The sequence below is a fragment of the Pantherophis guttatus genome, chromosome 1, assembly GCF_059756535.1.
Source record: "Pantherophis guttatus breed Tessera chromosome 1, ASM5975653v1, whole genome shotgun sequence".
NCBI classification, from domain to species: domain Eukaryota; kingdom Metazoa; phylum Chordata; class Lepidosauria; order Squamata; family Colubridae; genus Pantherophis; species Pantherophis guttatus.
In genome coordinates this window covers 2,227,162-2,255,028 of record NC_142063.1, presented here as the reverse complement: position 1 = coordinate 2,255,028, position 27,867 = coordinate 2,227,162, and the positions used below count along the sequence as shown (strand labels likewise).

Below are 27,867 nucleotides of genomic sequence, written 5' to 3'. Positions count from 1 at the left end.
CCAGAAGTGAATGCTCAGTCACTGGAGGATTTAAAGAAGAGATTGGACAGCCATTTGTCTGAAATGGGATAGGGTTTCCTGCCTTCCTGAGCAGGGGGTTGGACTAGAAGACCTCCAAGGGCCCTTCTGTTATTCTGTTCTGTTTGACAAATCCATCGCATTGCCTATTACATCAACCTGTAAGCTAAGCCACGTATGTAGAACGTACTAACTACCCAGCCTAACTTGGCTAAAACCAAGATGCACAAATTGTAAATTGCAGGCATATCACCACAGATTATAGCAGTGGTTTTCAATTTAGGTAGCCTGGAGATGGGGGTGGGCTTCAACTCCCAGAATTCCCCAGCCAGCTAACAAGCAGGCTAGGGAATTCTGGGAGTTGAAGTCCACCCCCGTCTCCAAGCGGCCAAGGTCATCAAACACTGAATTATATCAAAGTGAATCCATATTTGACCCTCTCGATCCCCAATATCAGCACCTGGGAGAAACAAAAGCCACCGCATGGGAGTTTCCCGGTTGATTTAACCTGGTTTAACCTCATCTGTGGCCCGAGGGCAACCTTTGCGGAATAGACCGCCATTCCTGGTCTTTCTCTGCCACCCCATCCCCCTTTGGGATGAAGGATCTGCACACCTCCATGGAATTACGCACTTACCCATGACCCCCCCCCCATTTTCCCTTCTCTTAGGCCAAGCTGACCTCCCAGTGCTCAAGAATCTCCTTGCTGTGGATGGATTGCACAACAAGCCATGGTTTAAAAACAAACCATGGTTTGAAGCAGATTCTGATTGCCGCACACTCCATAATTAGGAGGGCAACTCACAGGGGAAACAATGGTCTATAAAGAGGACGGTTGGTCATTTCCTTAGGCTGCGTTTATCCGAGTGGGGGGTTTGAACTGGATGGCCTCTTCCCTAAAGAGCAAGTTTAACTACTACAAGGCACTTCTGAAACCTTGTGGCCTTTTCTTCAAGACCCCTTCAAATTCCCCCTCCCAAAAGTGGGTGCACGCAATCCTCCCCTCCCAAAATCATCCCATTTTAACACATTGGCTTCCTGCATCGTTCCTTTTTAAAAACCAAGTCTTTTTATTAAAAGTCTTATCCAAATTCCATTAACAAAAAGGAGATATATAAAAGAGGGCCCAAAAATTCCGAAAGGGTGGGTGGGGAGATATTATTTATGGGGTTATTTTTTTTTTTTTTTTTTTTACCAAATCTGGGCTGAAAACTTTTGTTTTTAAAACTAGGGGCTAAAAACCACCCATCATCGGCCAGGAATGGGGGGGGGAGAGGGGGAGAGAGGAAAAGTTGAACCACAACTTCTGAACTTGGGAGGTGTGAGGTTTGTGCCCAAAGTGTTTTCCTAGCTAGGTTTGTACGGAAACTGTGCCACAAAAACTAAAATTACATTTAAAAAAACAAAACAAAAAAAAAACAGGGCTTTACAAACTGCAGAATTCTTTTTTTTTCCTTTAAAAGTTTTTTTTTTTAAACCGCCACAGAAACCCCGTTTCGAGGGAGGCTTCTTCCCCCCCCCCCCCCGGGGCAGCTTCTTGTTGTGGGGCTGGCAATGGGGGACCGCTGCCCCACACTGTCTGGAGCATGCCTGTTTGCCGCCCTCGCTGAACTCTACAGAAGGGTGGGGAGGGGGGGCACAGATCAGCAAGGAATAAATTGTGGAAGCAGACACCAAATTAAAACAAAACATCGCCGCAAGCGACCCACAATCCATGCGTAAAACACTTCAGCAGCACCGCCGCGACCCCCGTGTTGAAGAGAGGAGGGCCCCGCATCCGGAACTCGCGCCCAGGGCCTCAGCTGCACCATGCACCCCGCTCGGCCTCGTTTCCAGAAGGGGGCATCTTCAGCCTCCCAGGCAGAGTGGGAGGGGCCACGGCGGACGTGACTCCCCAGCCAGGAATGGCCGTGCCCAAGGGGGTCTGGGGAGCAGCTGCCAAGAACCCCAAACTGACTGCAGGTTTATCAAACCTGCCCTTGCATTGCTAAGCCTTTGGTCGCAAATACCTCATATCCGGAAGGGGGGGGGGGAGCACAAGGGGAGGGGGGGCTGGAGAGGGAAGAGAAAGCTAACCCCCCAAAACAAAACAAAAAAAATCCAACTTCTCCTGAAACACCTATCTTTTCTACAATCTTTAAAAAAATATATACTGTGGGTGTTCGCAGCCGTACAAAAGAGCGGGAGGGGGGGAACGGGCGGGCGGGCAGCAGCAGAGGGGACGGGGATTCGTCACAGTCTCACAAAGGGGGGGGGAATGGTGAAAGGCCGGGAGAGTCACACAGTCCGCCAAAAAACACGGATCGGCCTGCAAAGGAGCCAAGGAAGAGGGAGGGAGTCCTCAGTCGTCGTCGTTGTCTTCATCCTCCTCGTCGTCGTCAGGTTCCTCCTCAGGATCTCGTTTCCGCTTCTCGCCCTGCTGGATTTCTGCAAGGAAAGGAAGACCAAAGAGAGGGGGGGGGGGAGTGAGAGGTTGGATGAGGTGGAAATGGTGTCTTGTCTCTGCTTCCAGGGGACTGAAGGCAGGACAAGAAGCTACGGATGGAAACTAATGGAGGAGACGAGCCATCTAGAACGAAGGAGAACAATTAACCAGAGGAACAGCTTGCCACCAGAACTTGTGGGCGCTCCATCGTTGGGATGTTTTTAAGAAGGGACTGGAGCAGCCACTTGGCTGAAATGGTGTAGGGTTTCCTGCCAGAGCGGGGGCTGACTAGAAGACCTCCGAGGTCCCTTCCAACTCTGTTTATTCTGTTACCCATCAAATCAGGGTTAAAATAATAGTGCCTCTACCTAGGATCGAACTGTGAGCCTCCCGACTGTGAGGAGAGAGCTCCACCTGTAGGCCACCACACCACTCCCTTAGGTATAGCTAATAACGAAGCTTTAAAAGTAAGAGCTGAAGAAGCTTCTGGGATGGGAAGCGAAAACAACTTCAAAGAAAAAACAAGAAGTCCAGTTGCCTCCATAAAAATTTCTAGAGAGGCTTGGATTCACTGAATTTGGATTAACTCCCCATTTTACAACCTTGGCAACTTTTAAGATGGGTGGACTTCGCTTCCCAGAATTCCCCGGGGCACCCTGGTGGCAAGTGTTAGTTGGCGGGGGAATTCTGGGAAGTGAAGTGAAGTTTGGGTTTCCAAAGGGAGGCCTCCCCACCCAATCCGAGTCGCGATTCTCAGCCACAGAACAATATACCCACCGACTTCTTCATCCTCATCCTCATCCTCGTCATCCTCATCATCTTCATCCTGAAGGAGGAAGGGACATTTTTGAGGGGGGGGAAATTAAAAATTTGTGGCTCATCTGGTGGAATTCTTGTACCATATTCTTTCGTCTTAACAAATCTTGTTAAAAAGAACTCGGCGAATCTCATTCACCATGGAGACCGTTGCGCAGAAGATGGGATGTTAATGACTCACCTCATCATCGCCCCCGTTCTCCTCATCTTCACCGTCCAGGTCATCTTCGTCATCTAATTCTTCGTCTTCCTCCTCTTCGTCTTCCTCCTCATCTTCTACAAGGAAATGACACTCCTGGCATCAGAGACTGGTTCACAACTCCGGGCACTCCTCCACTTAAGAGTTCATTTAGTGACCGTTCGAAGTTACAACGGCAGGATTCCCACGGTCACGTGGTCAAAGTTTGGACGCTTGGTAATTGTCTCACATTTATGATGGTGGCAGTGTCCCTCCGTCACTTAACCATATTGCTAACCTAACAACAGCAGTGATTCACTTAGTGACTGTGGCAAGAAAGATCATAAAATGGGGTAAAACCTGCTTAACCGATGTCTCAGCAACAGATATTCTGGCCTCTATTTTGGTCGTTAACAATAACAGAATAACGGAAGGGGCAACTGCATGAACTGAGAGTGCAGGCGATTCCTAGGGGAGTCTGCGAACTAAACTCTCAATCTGGAGGGTGTTAGGAAATGATTTTACCTAACTTGTTGGGTTGGCAATATATAAACCATAAATATAGCTTTAAGACTGCTGTATTGCATCATACTGTGTCTTGATTGGTTAGCTCTGTAGCCAATGTCCATAAGAGGGAGCTAGAAACCTGGTTTATTTCTCTTTGCTGATATCTTTGCTGTTTGTTGTCTGCTCTTTACTGCTTTTTGCTGCGTTTGCTACTGTTTGCCAATATAGAAGAACTGTTATTGTGTATGACTACAACGACTGGTAAGAAGACTCTGTTATTGGATTATCCCTGGACTATTTTTTGGTATCTACTGCTTTATACGGGTATGACCTGGACTGTTTATTGGACTGTGCCTTGCTATTTCTGAAAGTAAACACAACTCAAGTGTGTTGGCTGTGTTACTTCCTAACTACTCTCAATCATTTTCATGTGCACACCCTTGCTACTCAAGGGTTGCTCTGCAGATTCCTTAACAGAGGGCAAAGGTCAGACGGGACCCTTAGAAATCTCAGGGTGCAACACTAACTTACTCCCTTTCCTCTAAAAACAAAAATGGTGAGAGGGGGTCAAATTATTCTCCAAAGCACCAGAGGGTAGGACAAGAAACAACAGATGGAAACTAATCAGAGTGAGAAGCAATCTGGAATCAAGGAGAAACTTCCTAACAGTGAGAACAATTAATCAGTGGAACAGCTTGCCACTAGAAATTGTGGGAGATTTTTAAGAAGAGGCTAGACAGTCACTTATCTGAAATGGTATAGGTTCTCCTGCTTGAGCAGGGGGCTGGACTAGAAGACCTCCAAGGTCCCTTCCAGTTCAGTTCTATTTCCATTCTATTCTCCATATGTAAAGGATTCTAGAGCAGGGCTCTCCAAATTTAGCAACTTTAAGACTTGTGGACTTCAAACTCCCAGAATTCCTCCGCCAGCCATCACGAACAGGGAATTCTGGGAGTTGAAGCAGCCCAACAAGTAGTTGCCAAGATGGGACAGCCCTGGTCTAGCCCTCAAGGTTGTCCCCCCCCCCAAAAAAGGGAGTCAATTTAACACATGAAACCATCTTATTAAAAAAGTTCTGGACACGCCTGTGGCATAGAACACAGAACCACATGTGAATCCATCACAGGCCTTTTCCGTGGCCCCCAAGTCTGTCCTCCCCTCCCCTTCCCACCCCACCAAATAACCACAACAGCAAATCATTCAATGTCTCAAGGTTTTGGAAAAGAAGTTTCTGGACTGATCCCCAGGCAGGCTTACTATGGCCTCGAAAGAGACAACAATCTTCTAACATGTCCCAACCTGCTCTGACAGTTGGGGGAAAGTCAAAAAAAGCCAAGATGGCAGCCGCACAATTGAAGCCCCGCCCCCGGGGCCGGACTACTCACCGTCTCCGTTCTCGTCGTATTCATCGTCCAGCCCGTCGGCTTCTGGATCCGAGTCGGGGGCTTCTTTCTCGCTGGCATCGAACCCATCAAGATAAATCAGCTGAGGGAGGAGGGTGAAGATGCTCTCGCGGTAGTTCATCAGCGTCGTCACCTCGCAGTTGAAGAGGTCGAGGTTCCGCAGGTGGGGCAGCTTTTTCTGCAGCGGGGAGGGGAGAAAGTGGCCCGATTCAGGGGGGGGTGGGGTGCTTGCCCGCCTGCCTCCTCCCCCCAGGCACAGCAACACGTGGACTCAGAAAACTGACGCTTTGTGACAGAAATTCTGGGCTGAATTGAGGTCGTAAATTGAGAACTATTTGTAAACTCCAAGCCTGCCCACACCTGTTTGGAGCTCAAATCATTTCACGTATCTTTCCATAGATTTCCCAGGCGAAATCTCTCGCTCGCCATTCCATGTGGCCAGACCGGCAACTCACCAGAGGTTCCAACGTGCTGATCTCTTTGATTTTACTCCCACTGAGGTTCAACTGCGTCAAATTCGGCGTTTTTTCTGCGAGGACTTCCAGCCCGCCCGAAATACGATTGTCGCTCAGCTCCAGCTGTCGGGGGAAAAAACAAGCAAACCACCAAACGGTGGCTCTAGATACTCCGGAACAAAAGCAGGAGAAGATAGTACCTCTCTTCTTCTTCAATGTGGATTATGCAACACAGCCTCATCCCCTCCCCCAGAGAATGTCCCCACTGCATCGAATCGGGGCAGGGTTTTTTTAAAAAAATAAAATAAAAAAATCGAATTTTTATTAAATTTATTTTAATAAAATGCTTTTGGAGTAAAAATCTATCTAAAGATAGTTTTCTATTTAAAATACATTCATAATTTAGTTTATTCAGCATGAAATGGAGCTTAGTTATGTAGCATGAGGCTGCATATTCTGCAATATTGAGATTGTCGGTGAGTCAACAGCAGGTCAGAGGAGGAGTCGCTGCGGGACAGAGATGACAGTTGCTCTTTAAAAATTATGATGTAAATCGAGTTGATTTAAATCAAACCCACCCTGGATCGAGGCTTCACAAAGACTCATCTGGAGCCGAATTGGGGCCCCTCTGGTGAGAGCAACAGCCCCCCCCTTTCACTTATTTATTATGCAACTCTGCTAATCCTTCAACCCTCCCAGATTCCAGGCTCTGGGCCATTAAGAATTACCCTTTTAAAACAACGGCTTCAAGTTTCTGATGACTAAGATCCACCCTGAGAAAAACAAAGTCATTTCCGTGGTGCAGAAATGCCACCAGCCAAACAGAATGGGGCCGAAAGGCTGGCCTCCTCCAAAGGGGAATTCTGCTCACCCCATCTAGCCCACTCTAAAGCTGGGCAGGTATGGAAACTAAATAAATAAAAATTAAAAATAAAATATAAAAAAAATTAATAAAATGATATAATAAATAATAAGATACAAAAATACAAATATATAACTAAATAAAAAATGTACAACGTATAAAATATAATTAAAATAAAAATGTATAATACAATAAATATATATCAAATAATGTATGAAAAATACAAATATATGTTAAATAATATAAAATATATATATATAATAAAATGAATAAAGGGAAAATAAATTTAACAAAATAAAATAAATAAATAATTGGAGGTAATTGGGGGAGAAGTCAAAGGCGGATGGGATCATGGGGCTGCAATCATCCAATTAAATCTCTCTTCCCCCCTCCCTCCCCACAAAATCTTGCAAAAGGAATGATTGAGAGCAGAGTTTTTCCAAATTTGGGGGACTTTAAGAGGCTTGGACTTCAACTCTCAGAACTCCCAGCCATCCATGCTGGCTGGGGAATTCTGGGAGTTGAAGTCCATACCTCAAAGCAAAGCAAGCTATTTAGAGCAGAGATGTCAAACTCAATTTCATTGAGGGCTGCATCAGGGTTGTTTGACCTTGGCAGTGGGGGGGGGGGGGGGGGCGTGGCCAGCTCGATGTCATTCGTCGGGGGGGGCACCTGTGGTGTCCCGAGTGCTTTGCCTGTGGAAACGGGCTCCTGAGCTCTATTTTTGGCTGTGACGGCCTCCTGCAACCCTCTGCCAGCAAAAATGGAGCTCCATTTCCAGAGTGGCCTTGCGGGCCAGGTCTAAGCACCCTGCAGGCCTTGAGTTTGACACCCCCGATTTAGAGCAAACAATCAGCACGATGGAGAACAGCCCCTGCTCAGATACGGCTCAACGCACACACACAATTTTTGCAGCTGGTCCTGTCCCCAGGTGCTCACCTTCCGGAGTTTGTTAAGCTTGGGAAGGTTAGAGATGGAGAGAAGGCCAACGTTGATCATGCTCAGGTGTTCCAGATTTTCAAAATCGGAGGAGAGCCCACTGATCTTGCCATCGTCCGAGCGGCAGTTGTCCAGCACCAGCTCCTTCACCTGGGAAAGAAAGATGTTCAAACTCTGGCTCCCAGAATTCCACCGGGCAAACAGCTAGGGGATTCTGGGGGATATGGTCTAATCTATTGGGGGGGGGGAGAGCTTTCAAGGCAGCTCCCTCAAACCTCCCAGAAGTCACTGGCTCACTGGGGACACAATGCCCCGACAGTCCTATGGCTACTTTAACAGAACAGGTCTTCGACTTTACAACAGTTCGTTTAGTGACCGTTCAAAGTTACAACAATCATGCGATCTCCTTTTTGTGACCTTTCAAAAAGCAAAGTCAACGCGGAAGCCAGATTCACTTAACAACCATGTTACCAACAACTGCAGTGATTCACTTAAGAGTGGCAAGAAAGGTCCTTAAAACGGGGCAAAAGTCATTTAACCACTGCCTTGCTACAGAAATGTTGGGCTCCATTGTGGTCGTAAGTGAAGGACTACTGTGTTTTCCCAAAAAGACGACCTACCCTAAAAGTAAATCCTAGCTTGATTTTTACACATGCGCCCAATATAAGCCCTACTCCCAAAATAAGCCCTAATCAAGATCCCGCCCACTATTTACCACAAATGGGACATTATTCACACAACCTTCCATCTTTTACAATGCGTCCTCTGAGACCGATATGCACACAGAATGGCGAGGTGGTCGGAAATATCTCCGCCAGCATTGGGCAAGAACTATATAAATGTATTGTTTTATTAACGTTTCTATTTTTTTAAAAAAAATTAAATGAAATTTAATTTTATGAAATGAAACCCTAACCCAAACCCTTTCCAGTTCCTGCATTTCTGACATGTGTTTTGTGCAGCAGGTGTCCCAAAATCAGTCAAGAGACACTGACACAATCTAGTAGTTTTGTTTAACTATATTTAACATCTATATCCACAGCAGACAAGAGTCAGGAACACAGAAACATCATGAGGTAAATCGAAACAGTATACAGAACACAGAAGAAAAAGGCAGGAAAAAAGAGAAACTCTCCCTTTACATCCACAACAACCAATCACAGCTCAGATTGCCTCATGCATGAGCAGACAAGATTGTCAGGAACATCATGAGGTAAATCAAAAAGTATACAGAGCACAAAGAAAAAGGTGGTGGGGGGGAGGGAAACTCCCCCTTTACCCTTACAGCAACCAATCACAAGAGTAGATGAGCAGACAAGATAGTTAGGAACATCATGAGGTAAATCTAAACAGTATACAGAGTACACAGAAGAAAAAGGCGGGAAAAAAGGAAAACTCCCCCCTTTCATCCACAGCAACCAATCATAGTGCAGACTGCCTCATGAATGAGTCAGCACTCTCTAACTAATCAACTACAACTGTGTGTTCTGGTCCATTGTACACTTTACTGTTCCGGCTACTAAATTAAATAGCCTAAGCAGATCAGACGAGCTGCCTCATTGAATAGCCTTGGATAAGCCTTTTAAGAAGAAGCTAAGAATTAAGCCTACCAGGCAGGCTTGTTGTGAGGCCTTTGCTGAGACATACAGCGGCTGCCTTTGCAAAGGAAGTCAATGTCCGTTCCAGGAAGCAGGAAGAAAAAAAGTTTTTAAAAAAACAGCCCTTCTTTCTGAAGCCATGCAAACATTTTGGAGTGCAGAGATAGCAATCCAAAAACATGCTAACTTTGAACCATGGTTAAATTTCCACGCATAAATGTCTCCTGCCAAGTTAGCCTACCACCAGTAGTTTTCGGCTTACAACCATTCGTTTAGCGAGCAAAGTTATAACAAACGCTGAAAAATGTGGCTTGTAACTATTTCTCACACGGATGACCACTGCTGCGTTCCGACCATGATCAAAATTCAGACGCTCGGCAGCTGCTTCGTATTTATGACCGTTGCAAAGTCCTGTGATCCCCCTTTTGTGACCCTCTGACAAGCAAATTCAATGGGGAAGCCAGATTCACTGAACAACCGTGTTATTAACTCAAAAAGGTAGTGACTCATTTAAGGACTGTGGCAAGAAAGGTCATAAACTGGGGACAAACATGCTGAATAACTAGCTTGCTTAGCAACAGAACTTCTGGGCTCCCCGATTGTGGCTGTTAAGTCAGGAACTACTTGTAGTTTCATGGCTTGGACGAAGCAAGAAACAGGAATAAATCCGTAATCGTGTGGTGAGAAGACAGCAGACAAAACAAGAAAAGAGGATCTCGCCAAGGCAGACCCAGATTCAACAAACTGACCAAAGGGGACCTCAGAATTAGAAAGGCAGCGTTTCCAGTCCTGCCCTTGGCGATCCCTTTGATTAATCAATATTCAGAGGAATCATGAGGACTAGACCCAAAGGTGCTTTTTCAAGAGGCAACTGGACTTTGAAGGGGAAAAAAGTTGCGATAGTTGTGAGTTTGACACCCCTGCTCTAAAAGGCTGCAAATAATCAGCTGTCTGCAAGGAATATAAATCTTCTCCTCTATCCTGTCAGAGCTGAAGAAGCTTCTTGGATGAGAAGCGAAATTTCTTTAAAAGAAAAAAGGAGAAAGTCCAGTTGCCTCCTGAAAAAGCCCCTTTGGGACAACCATGACCTGGATGACTGAGAATCTCTACAGACCATGAGGGACTAGAATCTTGTTTCTTTGAACATGCAGCTGCAATGCACCACTTTAACTCCCTGGGTCCCGTGCAGAGGCTGGGAAAGGCTTGCTTAGATACACACACACACACGCCCTGCCAGCAACCGGCTTTTCAAGCTGTCTGACCCGGAGGCCTCGGGACTGGCTCCACGCAGGCCATCTTCCTGAAAGTGCCCGAACTTGGCGCTGCTTGGAGCAGCTGCGTGGCACAAGCCCAGCCTGATCTCATGCGTCTGGCAGCACAGCAGCAATGCAGCCCAACCGGCCATGCCAGCAACCGCATTCTTTCACCACGCCTGACCCTGCAGTTTCTCCCCTCTGCGCAGGCCGAGGCAGGTGAAAGCTCACCGGGGGCCCGTGCATGGATGGATGCCAGCAAGGGGAGGAGGGCTGTGCCATGCGCCCAGCGGGGCTGGATGGGCTCCCCACAGCAGCTGGGCAACCCCAACGAAGGTGGGGAAGGGCCTCGTGATCGGAAAGCAAGTGGATTTGGGCGGAAGAGATTGGACTGCCATTTGTCAGAAATGGCGTAGGGCAGGGGCGTCAAACTCGATTTCATTGAGGGCCGCATCAGGGTTGTGTTTGACCTCGGGGTGGGAGGGCGTGGGGAGATGCCGTCGCCAGCTGGACATCATTTGTGGTGGCGGAAGCGCTCTGCCAGCAAAAACGGGCTCCAGAGCTCCATTTTCAGCTGCCATGGCCTCCTGCAACCCTCTGCCAGCAAAAACGGAGCTCGGGAGGGCCCTTCCGAGCTGTTTTCACTGGCAGAAGCACCACGGGCCGGTCCTTCACTGTTTTCATGGAGCCCCATGGGCCAGATCTAAGTACCCCGCAGGCTGGATCCAGCCCCCAGGCCTTGAGTTTGACACCCCTGGTGTAGGGTCTCCTGCTTGGTCAGGGGGTTGGACTAGATGACCTACAACTGTGATGGCGAACCTATGGCACGGGTGCCACATGGAGCCATATCTGAGGGCACACGAGTTAAACTCCAGCACACATGTGCCCGCCAGCCAGCTGATTTTCGGGCCTTCCGGAAGTTGAGAAATGGGCTGTTTCCGGCCTCCGGAGAGCTTCCTGGGGGGTGTTGAGGAAGGCTGTTTTTGCTCTCCCCAGGCTCCTAGAAAGCCTCTGGAGCCTGGGGAGAGTGAAAAATGGGCCCACTGTGCCATCGCGTGCCAAAAATGGAGGGAGCGCAGGAGGAGCACGCGCACGGGTGGGCATTGAATTATGGGTGTGGGCACGCACGCGCACAATCCCCCTGCGATCCCCCCGCTCTTGGCACGCGACGGCAAAAAGGTTAGCCATCACTGACCTACAAGGTCCTTTCCAACTCTGTTAATTGAAGGATTTGATTCCTGGGGAATATTTGATCCACCTTTCATTTAAGGGCAACTCAAAGCATGAAAACGCAGAACTCACAGCAAAATCCCAGCCGGCCAAACCTATACAGGTAGCCCTCAACTTTTTTATGGAGTGATATAACGGGCACAGGAAAAAAAGGAGACTTACGACTGCTCATGGTCGCATGGGTCAAAATTCAGATGTTTAGCGACTGGTTCAATATTTATGACGGTTGCCCTGTCCCGGAATCTTCCTGACAAGCCAAGTCAATCGGGAAGCCAGATCCACTTAACCATGTTACCGACTTAACCACTGCAGGATTTGCACTCCACAAGTGCGGCAAGCAAGTTCGTAAAATGGGGGTAAAGCTCAACTGCTCTCACTTAGCAACAGAAAGTCTGGTCTCAATTTTGGTGGTTAAGTTGAGGACTATCTGTACCTAGGTTAAAAAAAAAAAATCAGGAGGCATCCGGTGGTATCTTTTCCAAGCACCTTTTTGGCTAGCTAGGCTAAGGTAACCTCTCCTCTTTACATCAAGTTCTAAACCTCAGGTTGAATTGGCGGAGTTTTAATCCCTCTCCGAGGCTCTTCCAATAATCTACCTCTAAGCCCGCCGACTCTTCCATCCTTCCCACTTGCCTGGACAGGCCATCATTTTTGCATGCACCAGTGGTGCGCCAATCGAAAAAAAGACACAGATACACCTTCCGCAATCTCACCTCACTGCGTTTTATACTGCTCTCTAGAAATGACTGATTTATACCTGTGCACGATACTTAATTTGATGCTCGCCAAGCTAAATTCCTAAACGGAACGATATGCTTTGTAGAGCCTTGGTGAGGCCACATTTGAGAATATTGCATTCAGTTTTGGTCGCCACGATATGAAAAAGATTTTGAGACTCTGGAAAGGGTGCAGAGAAGAGCGACGGGGAGGATTAGGGAACTGGAGGCTAAAGCATACGAAGAACGGTTGCAGGAATTGGGTATGTCTATAGAAAAGAAGGACTACGGGGGACACGGTAGCAATATTTGAGGGGCTGCCCCAAAGAGGGGGTCAAGCTATTCTCCAAAGCGCCAAAGGGCAGGACAGGAAACAATGGATGGAAACTAATCAAGTACAGAAGCAACCTGGAATTAAGGAGAAACTTCCTAACAGTGAGGTCAATTAACCAGTGGAACAGCTTGCCACCAGAAATTGTGAGTGCTCCAACACTGGAGGTTTTTAAGAAGAGGTTGGACAGCCACCTGTTTGAAATGGCACAGGATCTCCTGCTTGAACAGGGGGCTGGACTAGAAGACCTCCAAGGTCCCTTCTAACTCCGACGATTTTGCAACTCCAGGTGACAAACATTTCCACTAATTTAAAACACATTGTCCAAGTGGTGAAAAGTTTGCAGACTTTCAACCCAGACTTCGGAGAAAAGGGGGCTGTGGCCCACAAAATTTCTGTTTTACCAAATTTTCTCTCTCTCTAATTTGGAGCTCTCCCATTTTTCTCACTAGAATCCAGAGTCCCAGGGGTGTTTAGGGGCTAATATGCCCAAGGGGAGGGGCATGTGCCTATAACAAATACTGTGTTATCCAGACAAATCTGATAATGGAAATGCCAAAAAAAGATCTAATGCAACTTTCAAGCCCTGAACAATCATTTTGAGAGACAAACTCCAAAGTGCAAAGACTTAAATCACTCATCAACTACAATACCGTGTAGAAGGATCAATAATTTCCTTGTAGGCTCCCATGGCCCAGCTCAGTTGTGCCTGTTTTTCTGAACATAACAACTTCCCAAAAGAAATGTTTTGTGCAAGCCACCAAACTTGAGTTTTCCATAAGATCTAGAAACTTGGAACTCTACGATTTCAGCGCTGAAGCAGGCAAAACGTGAGAAATCTTATTTTTTTTCTGCGAAAAGGGACAACTTTCAGAGGGGTGGACTTCAATTCCCAGAATTCCTCAGCCAGCACTCTGAAAGTTGATATTGTTGAGAATCACTGAGGACTAGAATGGTGTTCAAGAGAAACACACACACAAAACTCCACAACCAGTCTGCAAAGGGGCAATCCTTTTGCTTTAAGGAGGGTCAACACCTATGCACCCAATTTAGCAATCCACACTCTTGTTTAAAAAAGAGGAAAGACCCCCCTTCTCTTAAGGAACCCAGGCTGAGCTGCTGGGGCAACCTCTGGCACATCTGTAGAGGGGATTCCTCTCTCCCCCCCAAAAAAATTCTGGGTTAACCAACCAAACATCTCTCGGAATAAAAGCATCACACAGGAACTGAGCTGACAATGCCACACTAAATTAAAAACTCGGGTTCACTGGCATACCATATGGGGAAGCCAATATTCACTTAACCACCATGTGACCCGCTTAAGAACGGCAGTGATTTGCTTAACGATGGCGGCCAAGGAAGGTCGCCCAATGGGGCAAAACACACTGAACTGTCCCGATTAGCAACTGGGGCTCCATTTTGGTTATAAGTCGAGGATTATCTTGTATGTATGTATGTTAGCATCAGAGTGTGGACCGCACACACCCCAGTTGGGTGAGGAAGGAAAGCAAAACACAGGAGATAATTTCTTTTCATTTCGTCAGCATTTTGCTTCCCCCTGTCCTCGGCTGGCTCTCAATAGGGGAGGGGGGCATGTTTTCTGAACCGAGCCCTCCCCCCCTTTTGCAAAGGTGACTGACTCCATTCTCCATCTATCCAGAGAAAAGCCACCTCTGGATTAAATCTTACTTTGATCCAAAATTGCACTGAAATATATATATATCTATATCTATATTATATTTCCACTCCCTATTTTTAAGGCTGCAAGTTCTCTTTTAGGACCAAACCGCATTTATCATTTTTATTCTCTATTTTTTATTTTTTTGGGGGGAGGGGGCCTCTCCTTTTACTGGTATTTTTATTCTGGTGCTTTGAAAGAACAGGTAGTCCTGTAGTTCATTTGTGACAACCAAAGTTACGACGGCACCGGAAAAATGTGACTTATGACCGTTTTTCACACCACTAGGACCTTTGCAGCAGCATCGCCCCCCCCCCCGTCACATTGACTTACATTCAGACGCTTGACAATTGGTTCATATTTACGACCATCAGAGTCACTGGGGGGGTCACACAATCCCCTTTTGTGACCTCCTGACAAGCCAACTTGGGGGGGGGGGGAGGAGGGAGCCAGAGATTTGCTACTAACAACTAACTCATCAACTGCAGCGATTCAAAAACCCACTTAACGAAGGTCTCGCTTAACAACAGAAATTCTGGGCTCAATTCTGGCAGGTTAAGTGTAAGGCTACCTGTACAGGGGAGGCCAATTCCTTGTGGGTCTCATGGCAGGGAGCCAAATCAAGGGTTCAATTCAACCCCCCTGCCAAGCAAGGAAGGGCTGCAGCAGCAGAGAGGGGGGGCCCCAGGGACGCCCCCTCCCCATTGTCATTAAAATGGAGCCATGCTGGAAAGCCTCCCCCCCCAGGGTTTCCTGCTGAGCAGAAGGGAAACCAAGCCCTGTCGCAGGCCTGCAAACCCCTTCCCCACCATCCAGTCAGAGCGGAGGAAGCTTCTCGGGTGAGAAGCGAAACGTCTTCAAAGAAAAAGCAAGAAAGCACAGTTGCCTCTTGAAGAAGAAGAAAAAAAAAAAGAGGATCTGGATGGCTGACAATCTCCATAGACTACAAGCCCCAGAATTCCTTGCGGGGTGTGTAGTGGGGGGGGCTTTTGCAGCAGGGAGGCCCGCCCGGGGCTCCTTTGCAAGCCCTTTCAGGTTCCTCGGGGGCTCCGAGCCCCACCCGCTGCAATTTCAACCCCCCCCTCCAATCAACACCCCCCCCCGGCTTTCCAGGGCAGGAGGCCGCTTGCAAGGAGGCGCCCGCGGGCGGAATCCCAAACTGGGGGTTTTGGAAGGGGGTGGGGGGGGGGAAGTGAGGATTTCCCCTTCCAGCCCTCGACCTGCGGGGAAGGGGCGTCCCCTTCAGCGAGCCCCCCCCCCCCGCCCAAAGGGGCGGTGCAATGCAAAGGAAGGGGGGGGGCTCCTCCCCATGCAGCATCCTCTGCAAAAGCAAGGCGAGCTTGCAAAACATGTGGGGGGTTTTTTTTGGGGGGGGGAAGCGTTTGCTTGATGCAGAACCTCCGGCCACCTTGCAAAGACTCGGACCCCAACAGGCATCTTTTCCCCCCTCCCCACATTTCCAGGCGGATGGCACGAAGTTTGCCCCAGTGTGTGTCCCCCCCCATGCCTTCCCCCCCACCCACAAAAGCCCCTTCCCAGCAGCACCCCGAGACCTCCCTCCCATCCAGCCTCCACTTTTGCCCCCCCCCGAAAAAGACCCACGTGGAGGAGACAGGCAAACCCCCCCCGCAGTCCTTTTCCAGGTCCCCCTTTCTTCCCCCCCCCCATTTTCAAACCAGTCACCCACTAGGGGTAGTTTTTTTGGGGGGGGTCGTCCCTCCCTTCCCTCTTTCGTGGGGGGGAGGGGATTGTCTCTGTTGCAAAACGGGGGGGAGGAAAGAACTTGACCCCCCCCTCTTCCCCGGCCTGAGACCCCCTCCCTAAGCCCCCACCCTCCCCTCCAGGCCCATCGGGCAGCCCCCTCCCCACGTGCGCGACCCCCTTTCTTTTCTGGGGGGGGGTTGAGGAAACAATCGGGGGAGGGGGCCGCATTTCACCGGCTGCTCCGGCCCGGCCATGTGCGCGGGGTCCTGGGTCTGGCCATGGGAGGGGGGGGGGACTTCCAGGGTCTTTTGGGGGGGAGGGGAAGAGTCTGGGCGGCGCCTCCTAGTGTGGGGGGGGGCGAGAGGGGTGGAAGGCAGCCAAATCCCCCCCTCCCCAAATCCTCCAGGCCAGGAGGCCGCCTTCCCTCCCGGGCCTCCAACATGTCTGCCGGGCACACGTGTGTGGGAGCGTGGGGGGGAGGGCTGGGGGGGGCCAAGGAGAAGGCGACCCCTCCCCCACCCTCCCCCTCCCCCCCCACGGGGCTGACCTCGGCGGGCTTCTTGTTGCGCAGCTCCAGCGTCAGCCGCTTCTTCATCTCCATGGCGTAGCGCTGCTCTCGCTCTCTCTCGCTCGCTCTCTCTCCCACCGGGGCCTCCCAGCCAGCCAAGCGCGCAACGGCCCGCCGCGGCCCTGCTCGGGAGCGAAGTGAAGGCCGGCGCCGCCGACGCCGCCCCTTATATAGGGCGGAAACAAAGGGCGGGGCGGGGTGGCGGAGGCGCCGGAAGAGGCGGAGTCTCGCTGGGGGGGGGTGGGGGAATGAGGAGGATGAGGACGACGACGACGACGCCGGAAGAGGCGGGATCGGCGTAAGGAAATTCCCCTCCCCCCTCTCTTGACTCACTCGAGCCCGGCCTGGTGGCTCGGCTCGAGCTGAGGAGGCGGAGCTCCGTCCTCGCTGGGGAATCGGGTGGATCTCCCGCGCGGGATCCGCCGCCTCAGGCGATTTTTTTTTTTTCCCCTTGTCCCGAGCGGGCTCCAGCGATCCTCCCGTCTCCGCTGGGAGTTTTTGTCTTTTTCAAAGGGCGCGTTTGAGGCTCCTCTCCTGCGCCTCTTCCTCCCCCCGCCCCCCCCATTGGGGTCGACGGAGGCGGTTCATCTGAATGTTATAAATTCGGGGGGTCCTCGATTTAGGACCACAAAAGGGAGCCCGGCGTTTCCGTTGCTAAGCCAAGGCAGTTGCTAAGGCACCGTTTTGCGACCTTCTTGGCCACTGCTGTTAAGTGGATCCTGTGGTCGTTAAGCGAATCCCCCCCGGAAGTTGCAAACGGTGGGCATGTGACCCCGGGATGCTTGCAACTGCTGTATAAAACTTTCTTTTTTCAGCAAGCCGGGCTGGCTTAACATATTTTTTAACATATTTTTAAATATTTTTAATTGGTTTGTTATCTTAAATTGGGGCCAAATTAATATATATCCTTTTAATTGTTTTTAATGTTTGTATTGTATGTTTTTATCTGACTGTACGCCGCCCTGAGTCCCTTAGGAGAAGCTGCGGTATATAAATTTGAAATAAAATAAAAATAAATAAAAATAAAATAAACACACACGTCAGTTGCCAAGTGTATATGAATTTTGATCATGTGACTGGGGGATGGGCGAAATGGTCGCAAGTGTGAAAACTGGTCACAAGTCACTTTTTTCAGTGCTGTGGTAACTCCCGAAAGGTGCTTTTTTTTTTCCCCAAGAGGCAACTGGACTTTCTGGTTTTTCTTTGAAGAGGTTTCGCTTCTCAGCCAAGAAGCTTCTTTGGTTCAGTTCTGCAATTCAACTTCACTTCAGAACCGAAGAAGCTCCTCGGATGAGAAGCGAAACCTCTTCAAAAAAAACCAGAAAGTTCAGTTGCCTCTTGGGGAAAAAAGAAGCACCTTTCGGGACAGCCAGGACTTGGAGAACTGAGAATCTCAAGGGACATTCAACAAATGAATGAAAAATGAAAATGAAAAAAATTAAATAGTTGTAACTTGACCTTTTGACAAACAAAGTCAACAGTGGGAAGCCAGAATCACTTAAGAACTGGATTACTAGCTTGACAACTGCAGTGGTTCACTTTTTTTTATTTTTATTTTTTATTTTTTAAATTTGATTTATATGCCGCCCTTCTCCGGAGACTCAGGGCGGCTTACAATGCGCTAAGCAATAGCCTTCATTCTTTTGTATATTTTTATACAAAGTCAGCTTATTGCCCCCACAACTGGGTCCTCAATTTACCTACCTTAGAAAGGATGGAAGGCTGAGTCAACCTTGAGCCTTGGTGAGATTCGAACCTGCAGTAATTGCAGGCAGCTGGTCTTAATAACCAGCTTAATAACAGGGTGCCTTAGACCACTGTACTACCAAGGCTCTTAACAACTATGGCGAGAAAGGTCATAAAATGGGGCAAAGCTCACTTAGCAATTGTCTTGCTTAGCAACGGAAAGGTTGGACTATCATTAAGTGTTGTACCTTATGATTCTTGATGAATGTATATTTTATGTACACTCAGAGCATATGCACCAAAGACAAATTCCTTGTATTGGCCAATCACACTTGGACAATAAAGAATTCCGTTCCATTCTATTCTATTCTACTCTACTCTTATTTTTAATTAGCGACTTAACAAGGACCCTGTCATGGTGCATTGGAAGATTTGCAAGAAATAGATCCCGCCCCCCCCCCCTGAAATCCATTTTTTTTTACTACCTGTTCTGTGGGCGTGTCTTGGTGAGTGTGGCAGGGAAGGATACTGTAAAATCTCCATTCCCACCCCACTCTGGGGCCAGCCAGAGATGGCATTTGCCTGTTCTCCGAACTGCTCAAAATTTCCGCTACCGGTTCTCCAGAATCTGTCAGAACCTGCTGGATTTCACCCCTGGTCCCGCCCCAACATTCAGGAAGCCTGGATGAGCTTTCCCTGTGGGCAACAGACGCAAGGCAGGTGTGGGAAGGCTGCTAAAAGTGCTCCAGATGCTTCAGCGTCCCACCCTGGCAGACATTCCTCCCCCTTGGAGAGCTGTATGTAATGAAATTTCATTTTAATGCATGCCAGTTGGTGTGCATTTAAAGTGACAATAAAGTTATTCTCAGTCTAACGAAAAATTGCACTTTTTCCAAAATCTCAACAACTTTTGTTATAATATGGTGACCAAAAACTGGATGCAGGATTCCAGGTGTGGCCTTACTAGAGTTTTATAAAGCGGTACTAATACTTCGTATGATCTTGATTCTGTGCCTGTGTTTATACAATCCAGGATTGTCTTGGCTTTTTTGGCTGCTGCCGTAGACGGCTGGCTCGTGTTTAACCCTACATCAGCTCCCCCCCCCCAGTTCCAATTCACACCCCACCCCGCTGCTTATCCGCAGGCCATGAAAACGTGGTTTTGTCACCATGCCTGGGGACTACGAATGGCGAATGGAGCTGACCAAGTGGTGGATTGATTATGGGGTGTTTTTGTGTGGTGAATTTTTCACGTTGTAAGCCGCCTGGAATCACCCGTGTGTGAGTTGGGCGGCCATCCCCATTTTGTTTAATAAATACAGGTAGCCCCTCGACTTGGCGGCCACAATCGAGCCCCAAGAAATGTGAAACATTTCTTAAGTGAGCTTTGCCCATTTTACGACTCGCCACTGTTGTTCGGCGGAGCACTGCAACGGTTAAGGGAGTCACACAGTTGTAAAGCGAAAGTGGCTTTCCCCCGTGGACTTCGCTTGCCGGAAGGTCGCAAAAGGGGATCACGCCATCCCTGGGAGGGCGCTGCAACCGTCATAAATGTGAGTCAGTTTGACAAGCGTTGGAATTTTGATCCCGTGACTGCGAAGGTCATAACCCCCCTTTTTTCCCCCCAGTGGCGTTGTAACTTTGAAGAGTCACTTAAGTGAACCATCGTAAGTCAAGAACTACCTGTAAACACATCTACAGTCTTCCAGGCATCTATTAAGGCAATTACCCTGTCAAATCAGAAAACCAGGGTAACCTGACAAGATTTATTCCTGACAAGTCCATGCTGATTTCTGGCGATTAATGCCTTGTTTTTTTCTTGCTCCTTCAACAGCTGGCAGATGTTGACTTAACTTTTATTTGGCTCATATCTCAGGGAAGTTTTTTCTCTTCGCATCTTTTTGCTAACCTCAGCTCCTTCCCATTTTTTTTTTGAAAAACCTTTATTAACGCTTAAAATCCAAAAATACAAGTTAAAATAGCTGTTACAAAAATACATCCATAATAATTATACAATTCAACGTCTTTCTGACAGTACTTAATTCTTAACTTTCTTCATCTATTCCCACATATTCCTACTTAATCGACATACTTAATCACATTTTATATCTTATTTTGTTCTATACATTCCTTATTTTTAATTTCTATCCATTGTTACCAATTATCCCAAGTTAAGTAATATTCTGAGTCTTCCTTATTATTTAATTCTAAAGTAAGTTTGTCCATTTATGCACATTCAAAAATTTTCCGGATTATTGCAGTTGGAATAGTGGACATTTTCCAGACTTGCGCAAGTACGATTCTAGCTGCTGTAGTTGTATGAATAATTAAATATTTTATCCTTTTAGGATAATTTTCTTTAATAATCCCCAGAAGAAACAGTTCAGGTTTAAATTCTATTTTATTGTGTGTAATTTCTTTTAGCCATTTTTGTATTTTAATCCAGAATTTTTTTAACTTCTGGGCAAAGCCACCATACATTTTTTAAAATTTCCTGACGTTGCCCCTTCCGTTCCAGGCCCCTGGTCTCTCCATTCCTCCTTACAGAATACAGAATATCAGGGGACCTTAGAGGTCTTCTAGTCCAGCCCACTGCTCAAGCAGGTGGTGAGTTTTACCAGTGAAACGAGAGGAGATGCACCAATGAGTTTCGAGTCAAGGAGACCTGATCCTATTCCCCTCCACCCCCCGCCTCCCCACCGGTGAGAAAAATTGTGCGGTGCAAAAAACAAAATGTCCAGGAATTGCGCAGCCATTGTCCAAAGTGAGTCAGAGATGCTGACCCGAACGAATGGTTTTATATAAATAAATATTTATTTATTTATTTATTTATTTATTTATTTATTTATTTATTTATTTATTAAATTTATATACCGCCCTATTCCTAAGGGACTCAGGGCGGTGAACAGCGAACGATAAAAATACATGTAATACAAACGTTAATAATAAAAAACCAATTAAAATATACTAAACATTCTGGTCCTAGATAATTCAAGACATCCCAGTTTAAAATAAAATCAAAAAGCAATATAAAGGGAAAGTTAGGCCAGGCCGGCCTGCTGAAACAGGAATGTTTTGAGGGCACGGCGGAAAGTGCGCAGATCCGGAATCTTCTGTATCTCTGGGGGGAGCTTGTTCCAGATGGTGGGTGCCCCCACAGAAAAGGCTCTCCCCCTGGGGGCCGCCAGTCGACATTGTTTGGCTGACGGTACCCTGAGAAGCCCCTCTCTATGGGAGCGTACTGGGCGGTGAGAGGCTATTGGTGGCAGAAGGCACCAATAAAAATATATTTGCAGTAAATGAGGTAGGCAAACAGAAGCATCGTCAGGTAAATCGAGACAGCAGGAACATCATGAGGCAAATCAGAGAGAGCTCACATGAGAGGAAAAAAGGCGGGAAACAAGAAAACTCCAATCAGAATAGATCTGGGAAGGGACCCTTGGAGGTCTTCTCGTTCCACCCCCTGCACAAGCAGGAGACCCTATTCCCGTGATGGCGAACCTATGGCACGGATGCCACAGGTGGCACGCAGAGCTGTATCTGTGGGCATGCGAGTGTTGCCCTAGCTCAGCTCCAGTGTGCATGCGTATGCCAGCCAGCTGATTTTTGGGCCCACCAGAAATCGGGAAACGGGCCATTTCTGGCCTCCAGGAGGGGAGGCCATTTTTGTCCTCCCCAGGTTCCTAGAAAGCCTCTGGAGCCTGGGGAGGGCAAAAAACAGGCCTACCGGACCCACCGTGCCAAAAGTGTGGGGAAGCGTGGGGGGGGGGTTTGTGCATGCATGCACAGTGGGTGGGGCACAGTGAATTATGAATGTGGGTACGTGTGAGCTCCCCGCCGCACTCCCTTCCCCCGCTTTCGGCATGCGACGGCAAAAAGGTTAGCCATCACTGCCCTATTCCATTCCAGTCAAATTGTTGTCCAGTCTCTTCTTAAAAGCCTCCGGTGTTGGAGTACCCACAGCTTCTGGTGGCAAGCTGTTCCACTGGTTAATTGTTCTGTCAGGAAATTTCTCCTTAGTTCCAGGTTGCTTCTCCCCTTGACCAGTTTCCATCCATTGCTTCTTGTCCTGCCCTCAGGTGCTTTGGAGAATAGCTTGACTTCCTCTTCTTTGTGGCAACCCCTGAGATATTGGAAGACTGCTATCATGTCTCCCCTAGTCCTTCTTTTTATTAAGTTAGACCTACCCAAGACCTGCACACTTTCATATATTTTATTCTTCGGGCCTTTAATCATCTTTGTTGCTCTTCTCTGCACTTTTTCCAAAGTCTCAACATCTTAAAGATCCATCTCATCCTGGGGACCCTTTTTTTGAACTATTACCATCTGGCAGATGGTACAGGACAATAAAAACAAGGGCAAATAGGCTGAAAAATAGCTTCTATCCCAGGGCAGTAACTATATTGTATTCTACGGTATAGTGCAATATTAGCGCAATATCAGGGCTTTTCAATTCAATTGTATAGAATGTGAAGGATGTGTGTTTGTGTTTTATTTTTATAGTTATAATATACACCAAAGATGGCATTTAATTTCGTTGTATGAGGTGCAATGGCAATAAATTAACTATTTTGTAATGTGGGGACCAAAACTGGATGCAGTATTGCAGGTGTAGCCTTACTAAGGATTTACAAAGCAGTCCTAAGACTTCACACAATTTTGATTCTATGCCTCTTTTTATGCAATCAAGGATTGTATTTGCTTTTAGTCTCCAAGCAGCCAATTACAGCTCAGATTCCCTCATGCAATGGCCAGCTCTCCTTAACCAGTTAGCAATAACTCTGTGTTCTTACTCCTCGTCCAAACTTTCACTGCTCCAGGTAATACATTTTAAATATCTTAACAAGGAATCTGGTTTTCTTAGGCTGAGCACCTTTTATTGGGCTGCTAAGCCCCTTCCTGTCTCTCCAATGGAAGTGTGGCTACCACATCTGATTCTCTGATGAACACCACTGAACGGAAGGCCTGCCTACCAGCAAAGATGGTAAAGAAGAAGAAAAAAGAACAAAAACGCATCAAGGAAGTCCTCAGAAGCCCTCAAAGCTATCCCAAGTGGGCCTTCCTCAAATCTCAAAAAAGACCCTACAGGAGCTCCTCCATAACAGACAATGAAAAGGACAATAAACAAAGCAATGTTGTCATTCTGTATGTCACATGAATATCGGAAAAGCTCAGATCTTCAGTCAACGCAACATATGGCCTAACTCCCCTCTTTTAAATTTTTTAAATTTTTTAATTCGTGATTTTATAAATTGGGTGTTTTAATCTGTGTTTCGGCCAAAATATTTAATAATTTTAAGGGATTTTTAATATTTGTATTATCTGTATTTTATCTTGGCTGTTCACCGCCCTGAGTCCTTCGGGAGTAGGGCGGTATAGAAATTCGATTAAATAAATAAAATAAATAAAATATGTATACTCTTCCAACCCAAGAATACACGAAAGCAGAAGCTTGTCCATCCCAAGGATAAAACACCCAGTCAGAAACTGAGCAACGTGGCAGTACAATGCAGTCAGCCCTGTGCAGATCTGTACATTGGAGAAACAAAACAGCCACTTCACAAACACATGGCATAACCTAGGAGAACAAACCCATCTGGACTAGATTCAGCAGTCTGTCTGCGTTTGAAAGACAAAGGCCACTCTTTTGAAGACAGCAAAGTCCACATTTTGGACATTTTGGTTCGAAAGAGGGGTCAAAGAGGCCACCTGTGTCAAAATTGAACAGCCCTCTCTCAACAGAGTGGGAGGGATATGACATCATCTATCTCCAGTATTGTGTAGTGGGCATCAGTAGATAAGAAGCAGACCAGCGTAGCTACAACAGCATTTATTGACTCAAAACTGGAACTGAGGAACCGCAGCAAATGCCTGTAATTTATATTCGGGGCCAGAGGGCCTTAACCAATCATAATCCTTGAAAATATGAATCTTCAAAGTTTCCCTCCAAAACTGTTGGGAGTTAACAGTTAGGGTCATCTAAAGGTTAGTTGCACTTTAGCAGGACTTAACACAACTATATGTATTCAATACAAAACATCCAGTCTACAACAGAGTCCTTTCAACAGTTCCAAGAAGGCTCCACACCAGGGGTGAAATGCTCCCAGTTCGGACCAGATCGCCCGATCCGGTAGCGATGACGGCGGGTGGTTCAGAGAACTGGTAGCAAAAATCCCTGCCCCCCCCCATGCCCAGCTGAGCCACGCGATCATCAGAGCCTTTTTTTTATTATTTTTAAAAGCATTTTTTCTACAACCTCTTCGGCAGTCTTTCAGTATTTGAGGGGCTGCCACAAAGAGGAGGTGGGGGTCAAATTATTCTCCAAAGCACCTGAAGGCAGGAGCAGCAGCAATGGACGGAAATTAATCAAGGAGAGAAGCAACCTGGGATTAAGGAGAAACCTCCTAACAGTGAGGACAATTCACCAGTGGAACAGCTTGCCACCAGGAATCGTGGGCGCTCCATTAATGGAAGTTTTTAAGAAGAGATTGGACAGCCACCGGTCTGAAGCGGTGTGGGGTTTCCTGCTTGAGCAGAGGGTTGGACTAGAAGACCTCCAAGGTCCTTTCCATCTCTATTCCAATTCTGGAGACCTTGACACTAAACCTCCATTGAGGCAACCCCCAAACTGAAGGATCTCCTCGCATTTTATTCTCCTGAAGAGTGGTTGGAACTGGTTTACTGATAAGTCCTTGACTTCATTTACTGACTGTTCGCAGTTACAATGGCACTGAAAAATGGGACTTATGATCCTCTTTCACATTTACCACAGATGCAGCGTCCCTCTCGTCTCCTATTTACGACGGTCAGTGTCCCCGGGGGGGGGGGTTGTGTGAACCCCTTTTGCGACCTTCTGACAAGCAAAGTCCACGGGGGGAAGGCAGGTTCACTTAACAACGGTGTGGCTAACTTAACCACCTAACGATTTGCCTAACGACAGTGGCAGGAAAGGTTCTAAAACGGGGCAACTCACTTAACGACTGTCTCGCTTAGCAACGGAACTTTGGGGCTGAGGTGTGGTCACAAGTCAAGGGCTACCTGTATTTCCCTCTTGGCTCCTGTGAGTTGAGGGTTTCTTCTGGCTCAGCAGAACTTGTGGGCGATGCCTTTTCCCCGGCCTCTTAGCTTCTGGGCTCCATGCAGGCATTAATTCCACCAGTAGAGACACACAGACGCCAGAGGGAGGCAGTTGAGTTTCATCCTCACCATCCTGGAGTTTGCTTTCCCCGTCTGGTTGCGGAAAATATCTGGTTGCAAGCTGAGAAAGGGGCATCTTCCTCTTTCCAGGGGCTTTTAAGTGCCAGAGAAGAATGGGGGTCTTGCAGGACAGTGAAAAAAATAGCTCGTCGTTTGGGGTTCCCCTTTTTTTTTTTACAATCCACGCCCTCTTTTCCTTGTCCAGAGCACCCGATATTCCACTTTTTCTTTTGTTTGCAAATTCATGGACTTCAACATGAATGGACGATGCATGGTTTTCTTAAATCAAAGAATCATGGAATTGTGTGGGTGGAAGAGGGAACCCAGGGATCATCTAACCCAACCCTCTGCAAAACTGTGTGTTGGTTAAGGCAGCAGGCTAGAAACTGGGAGACGGTGAGTTCTAGTCCCAGTTTAGGGACGAAAATCAACTGGGGAACTTTAGGCCAATCACCAGGAGATGGGGAGTTCTAGTTCTGTCTTAGGCATGGAAGCCAACTGGGTGACCTGGGGCCAATCACCCTGTCTCCACCCAGCTCACCTCGCAGGGTTCCCCCTCACCTATGGGGAAGAGGAGAAAGGAGGATTGGGTGTGGTCACTTCCTTGAATTATATACATATGGAAATATAGGATATAAATACTGGATATAAAAATGAAATGTGCAGGAAATCTACCCAACCATCCCTAACAGTTGACACTCCAGCCTCCAGAGATGGAGAGAGCCGCCACTTCCCCAGAGAGGCCGATTCTTTGTGGTACCAATCGGGCCACTGTACATCGTTGTGTGTTCTTTGTCCTCCTGGTTTCTTGGGCAAAGCAACAGAATCGGGGGCCGGAAATTGAGACTCCCGTCCTTCATCCCGTCAGCGTTCCAAGTAACGCACCCAAAGAAAGCAGAACTCTGAGGCAGGTAAGATTCCTCAAGGAACAATTTATTGGATACTTCATATTGGCACAATTTGGGAAAACCGGCTCTGAAAGTTCCCGCAGCTTTCAGCTGATTCAAGAGTAAAAGTTCCCCCTCCCTCCCTCCAAGTCCTCAGTCACATTGTCCAATCGAGGAGCTGGCCGGTTGCTTGGTTACTTCACTCCTCCTCTCCCCAGCCACCTGTTGGGAGTGTCCTTGGTTCCCACAGGAAAACGTCTTGTTTTTTTTTTTTAATTTAATTTAATTTTATTTCTATACCACCCTTCTCCTGCGGAACTCAGGGCTGTGTACAGCCAAGATAAAACATAGCATATAAAATTTAAAAAACATTTTAAAAAACAAATAATTTTGGCCCAAGTTTAAAACAACCCAATTAAAACCGAATTCAAATTTAAAACTGAGAGGATGGGATCAAGCCAGCCCAGCTAGATGGAATAACGCCCGACGAAAAGTCCGGAGGTCTGATATCGTGCGTATGTCAGGGGGCAGGTCATTCCAGAGGGCAGGTGCTGCCACAGAGAAGGCTCTCCCCCTGGGGGTTGCCAGCTGGCACTGTCTGGCCGACGGCACCCTGAGGAGGCCCTCTCTGTGCGAGCGAACCGGTCGGTGGGAGGCTATTGGTGGCAGAAGGCGGTCTCGCAAAGTAGTTTTGACTACAATGCCCCCCAAGCTATCTATTCCCCCCTCTCCCTGTCCCTTCTTCTTCCTTGTGGCAACCCTGAAGCCTGCAAAATGGCCTCAGCCATGTTCCCCTTCAGGGTTGACATGTCCTTTCTCCATCCGGACCTGCCCAAGTTCCAGGATGGTTTCAGGTGCCCTCCATCGGAGCAGCCTGGCCCGAAATTGGTAGGGTCTCCTGCTTGGGCGGGGGGTTGGGCTAGATGACCTACTCTGTTAATCTGATTAACTCGGTTAATCTGTAATCTGAATCCCAGCAGCTCCAGACAGCCTAAACGAGTTTAGCAAAGCTAGACATTTGGAAATGCTACTCCCAAAACGAATGTGCTGGATTGGCACCAGGGGAGATCTGGGATCTATGGTCCTCGTCAGCCGTGTTTTGAAGTGGCTTTGGACTGGTCACTCAGTCTGAACCCAACTTACCTTACAGGTTAGGATTCTGAGGAAGCGGCACTAAGCAGGTGGCCCTAAGTTCTTTTAAAGAAAGATGGGATGGAAGGGAGGGAGGGAGGGAGGAAGGAAGGCAGGCTAGAAAAAGGTGGTAAGAGAAGGAAGGAGAGAGAAAGAAATGAGAGAGCAAAAGGAAAGATTGAGAGAAAAGGGAGGAAGAAGCAAGGAAGAAGAAGGAGGGAGGGGGGAAGGAAGGAGAGAGGGAGGAAGGAAGGGAAAACTGGTAAGGAAGGGAGGGAGGAAGAA

General features: G+C 47.6%; 1 protein-coding gene across 1 annotated transcript; it reads right to left on the bottom strand.

Moving 5' to 3' along the window:
• Positions 1–1,068: 1,068 nt before the first annotated feature.
• On the bottom strand, positions 1,069–17,489 carry LOC117656378 (acidic leucine-rich nuclear phosphoprotein 32 family member D-like). The gene is made up of 7 exons (XM_060684574.2): positions 16,661–17,489; positions 7,604–7,753; positions 5,803–5,925; positions 5,330–5,525; positions 3,441–3,535; positions 3,221–3,269; positions 1,069–2,445 (listed from the first exon to the last, which is right to left on the bottom strand). Exons 1-7 carry the CDS (start codon positions 16,712–16,714, stop codon positions 2,360–2,362), a joined length of 753 nt encoding a protein of 250 aa, XP_060540557.2. The 5' UTR covers positions 16,715–17,489; the 3' UTR covers positions 1,069–2,359.
• Positions 17,490–27,867: the final 10,378 nt, after the last annotated feature.

Coding starts and splice junctions, on each gene's coding strand:
- LOC117656378 (XM_060684574.2), bottom strand. CDS start 16,714: ATGGAGATGAAGAAGCGGCTGACGCTGGAGCTGCGCAACAAGAAGCCC. Junction 5,526..5,802: donor TCAGCACGTTGGAACCTCTG/GTGAGTTGCCGG, acceptor TCCCCGCTGCAG/AAAAAGCTGCCCCACCTGCG. Junction 3,270..3,440: donor AGAACGGGGGCGATGATGAG/GTGAGTCATTAA, acceptor TTCCTCCTTCAG/GATGAAGATGATGAGGATGA.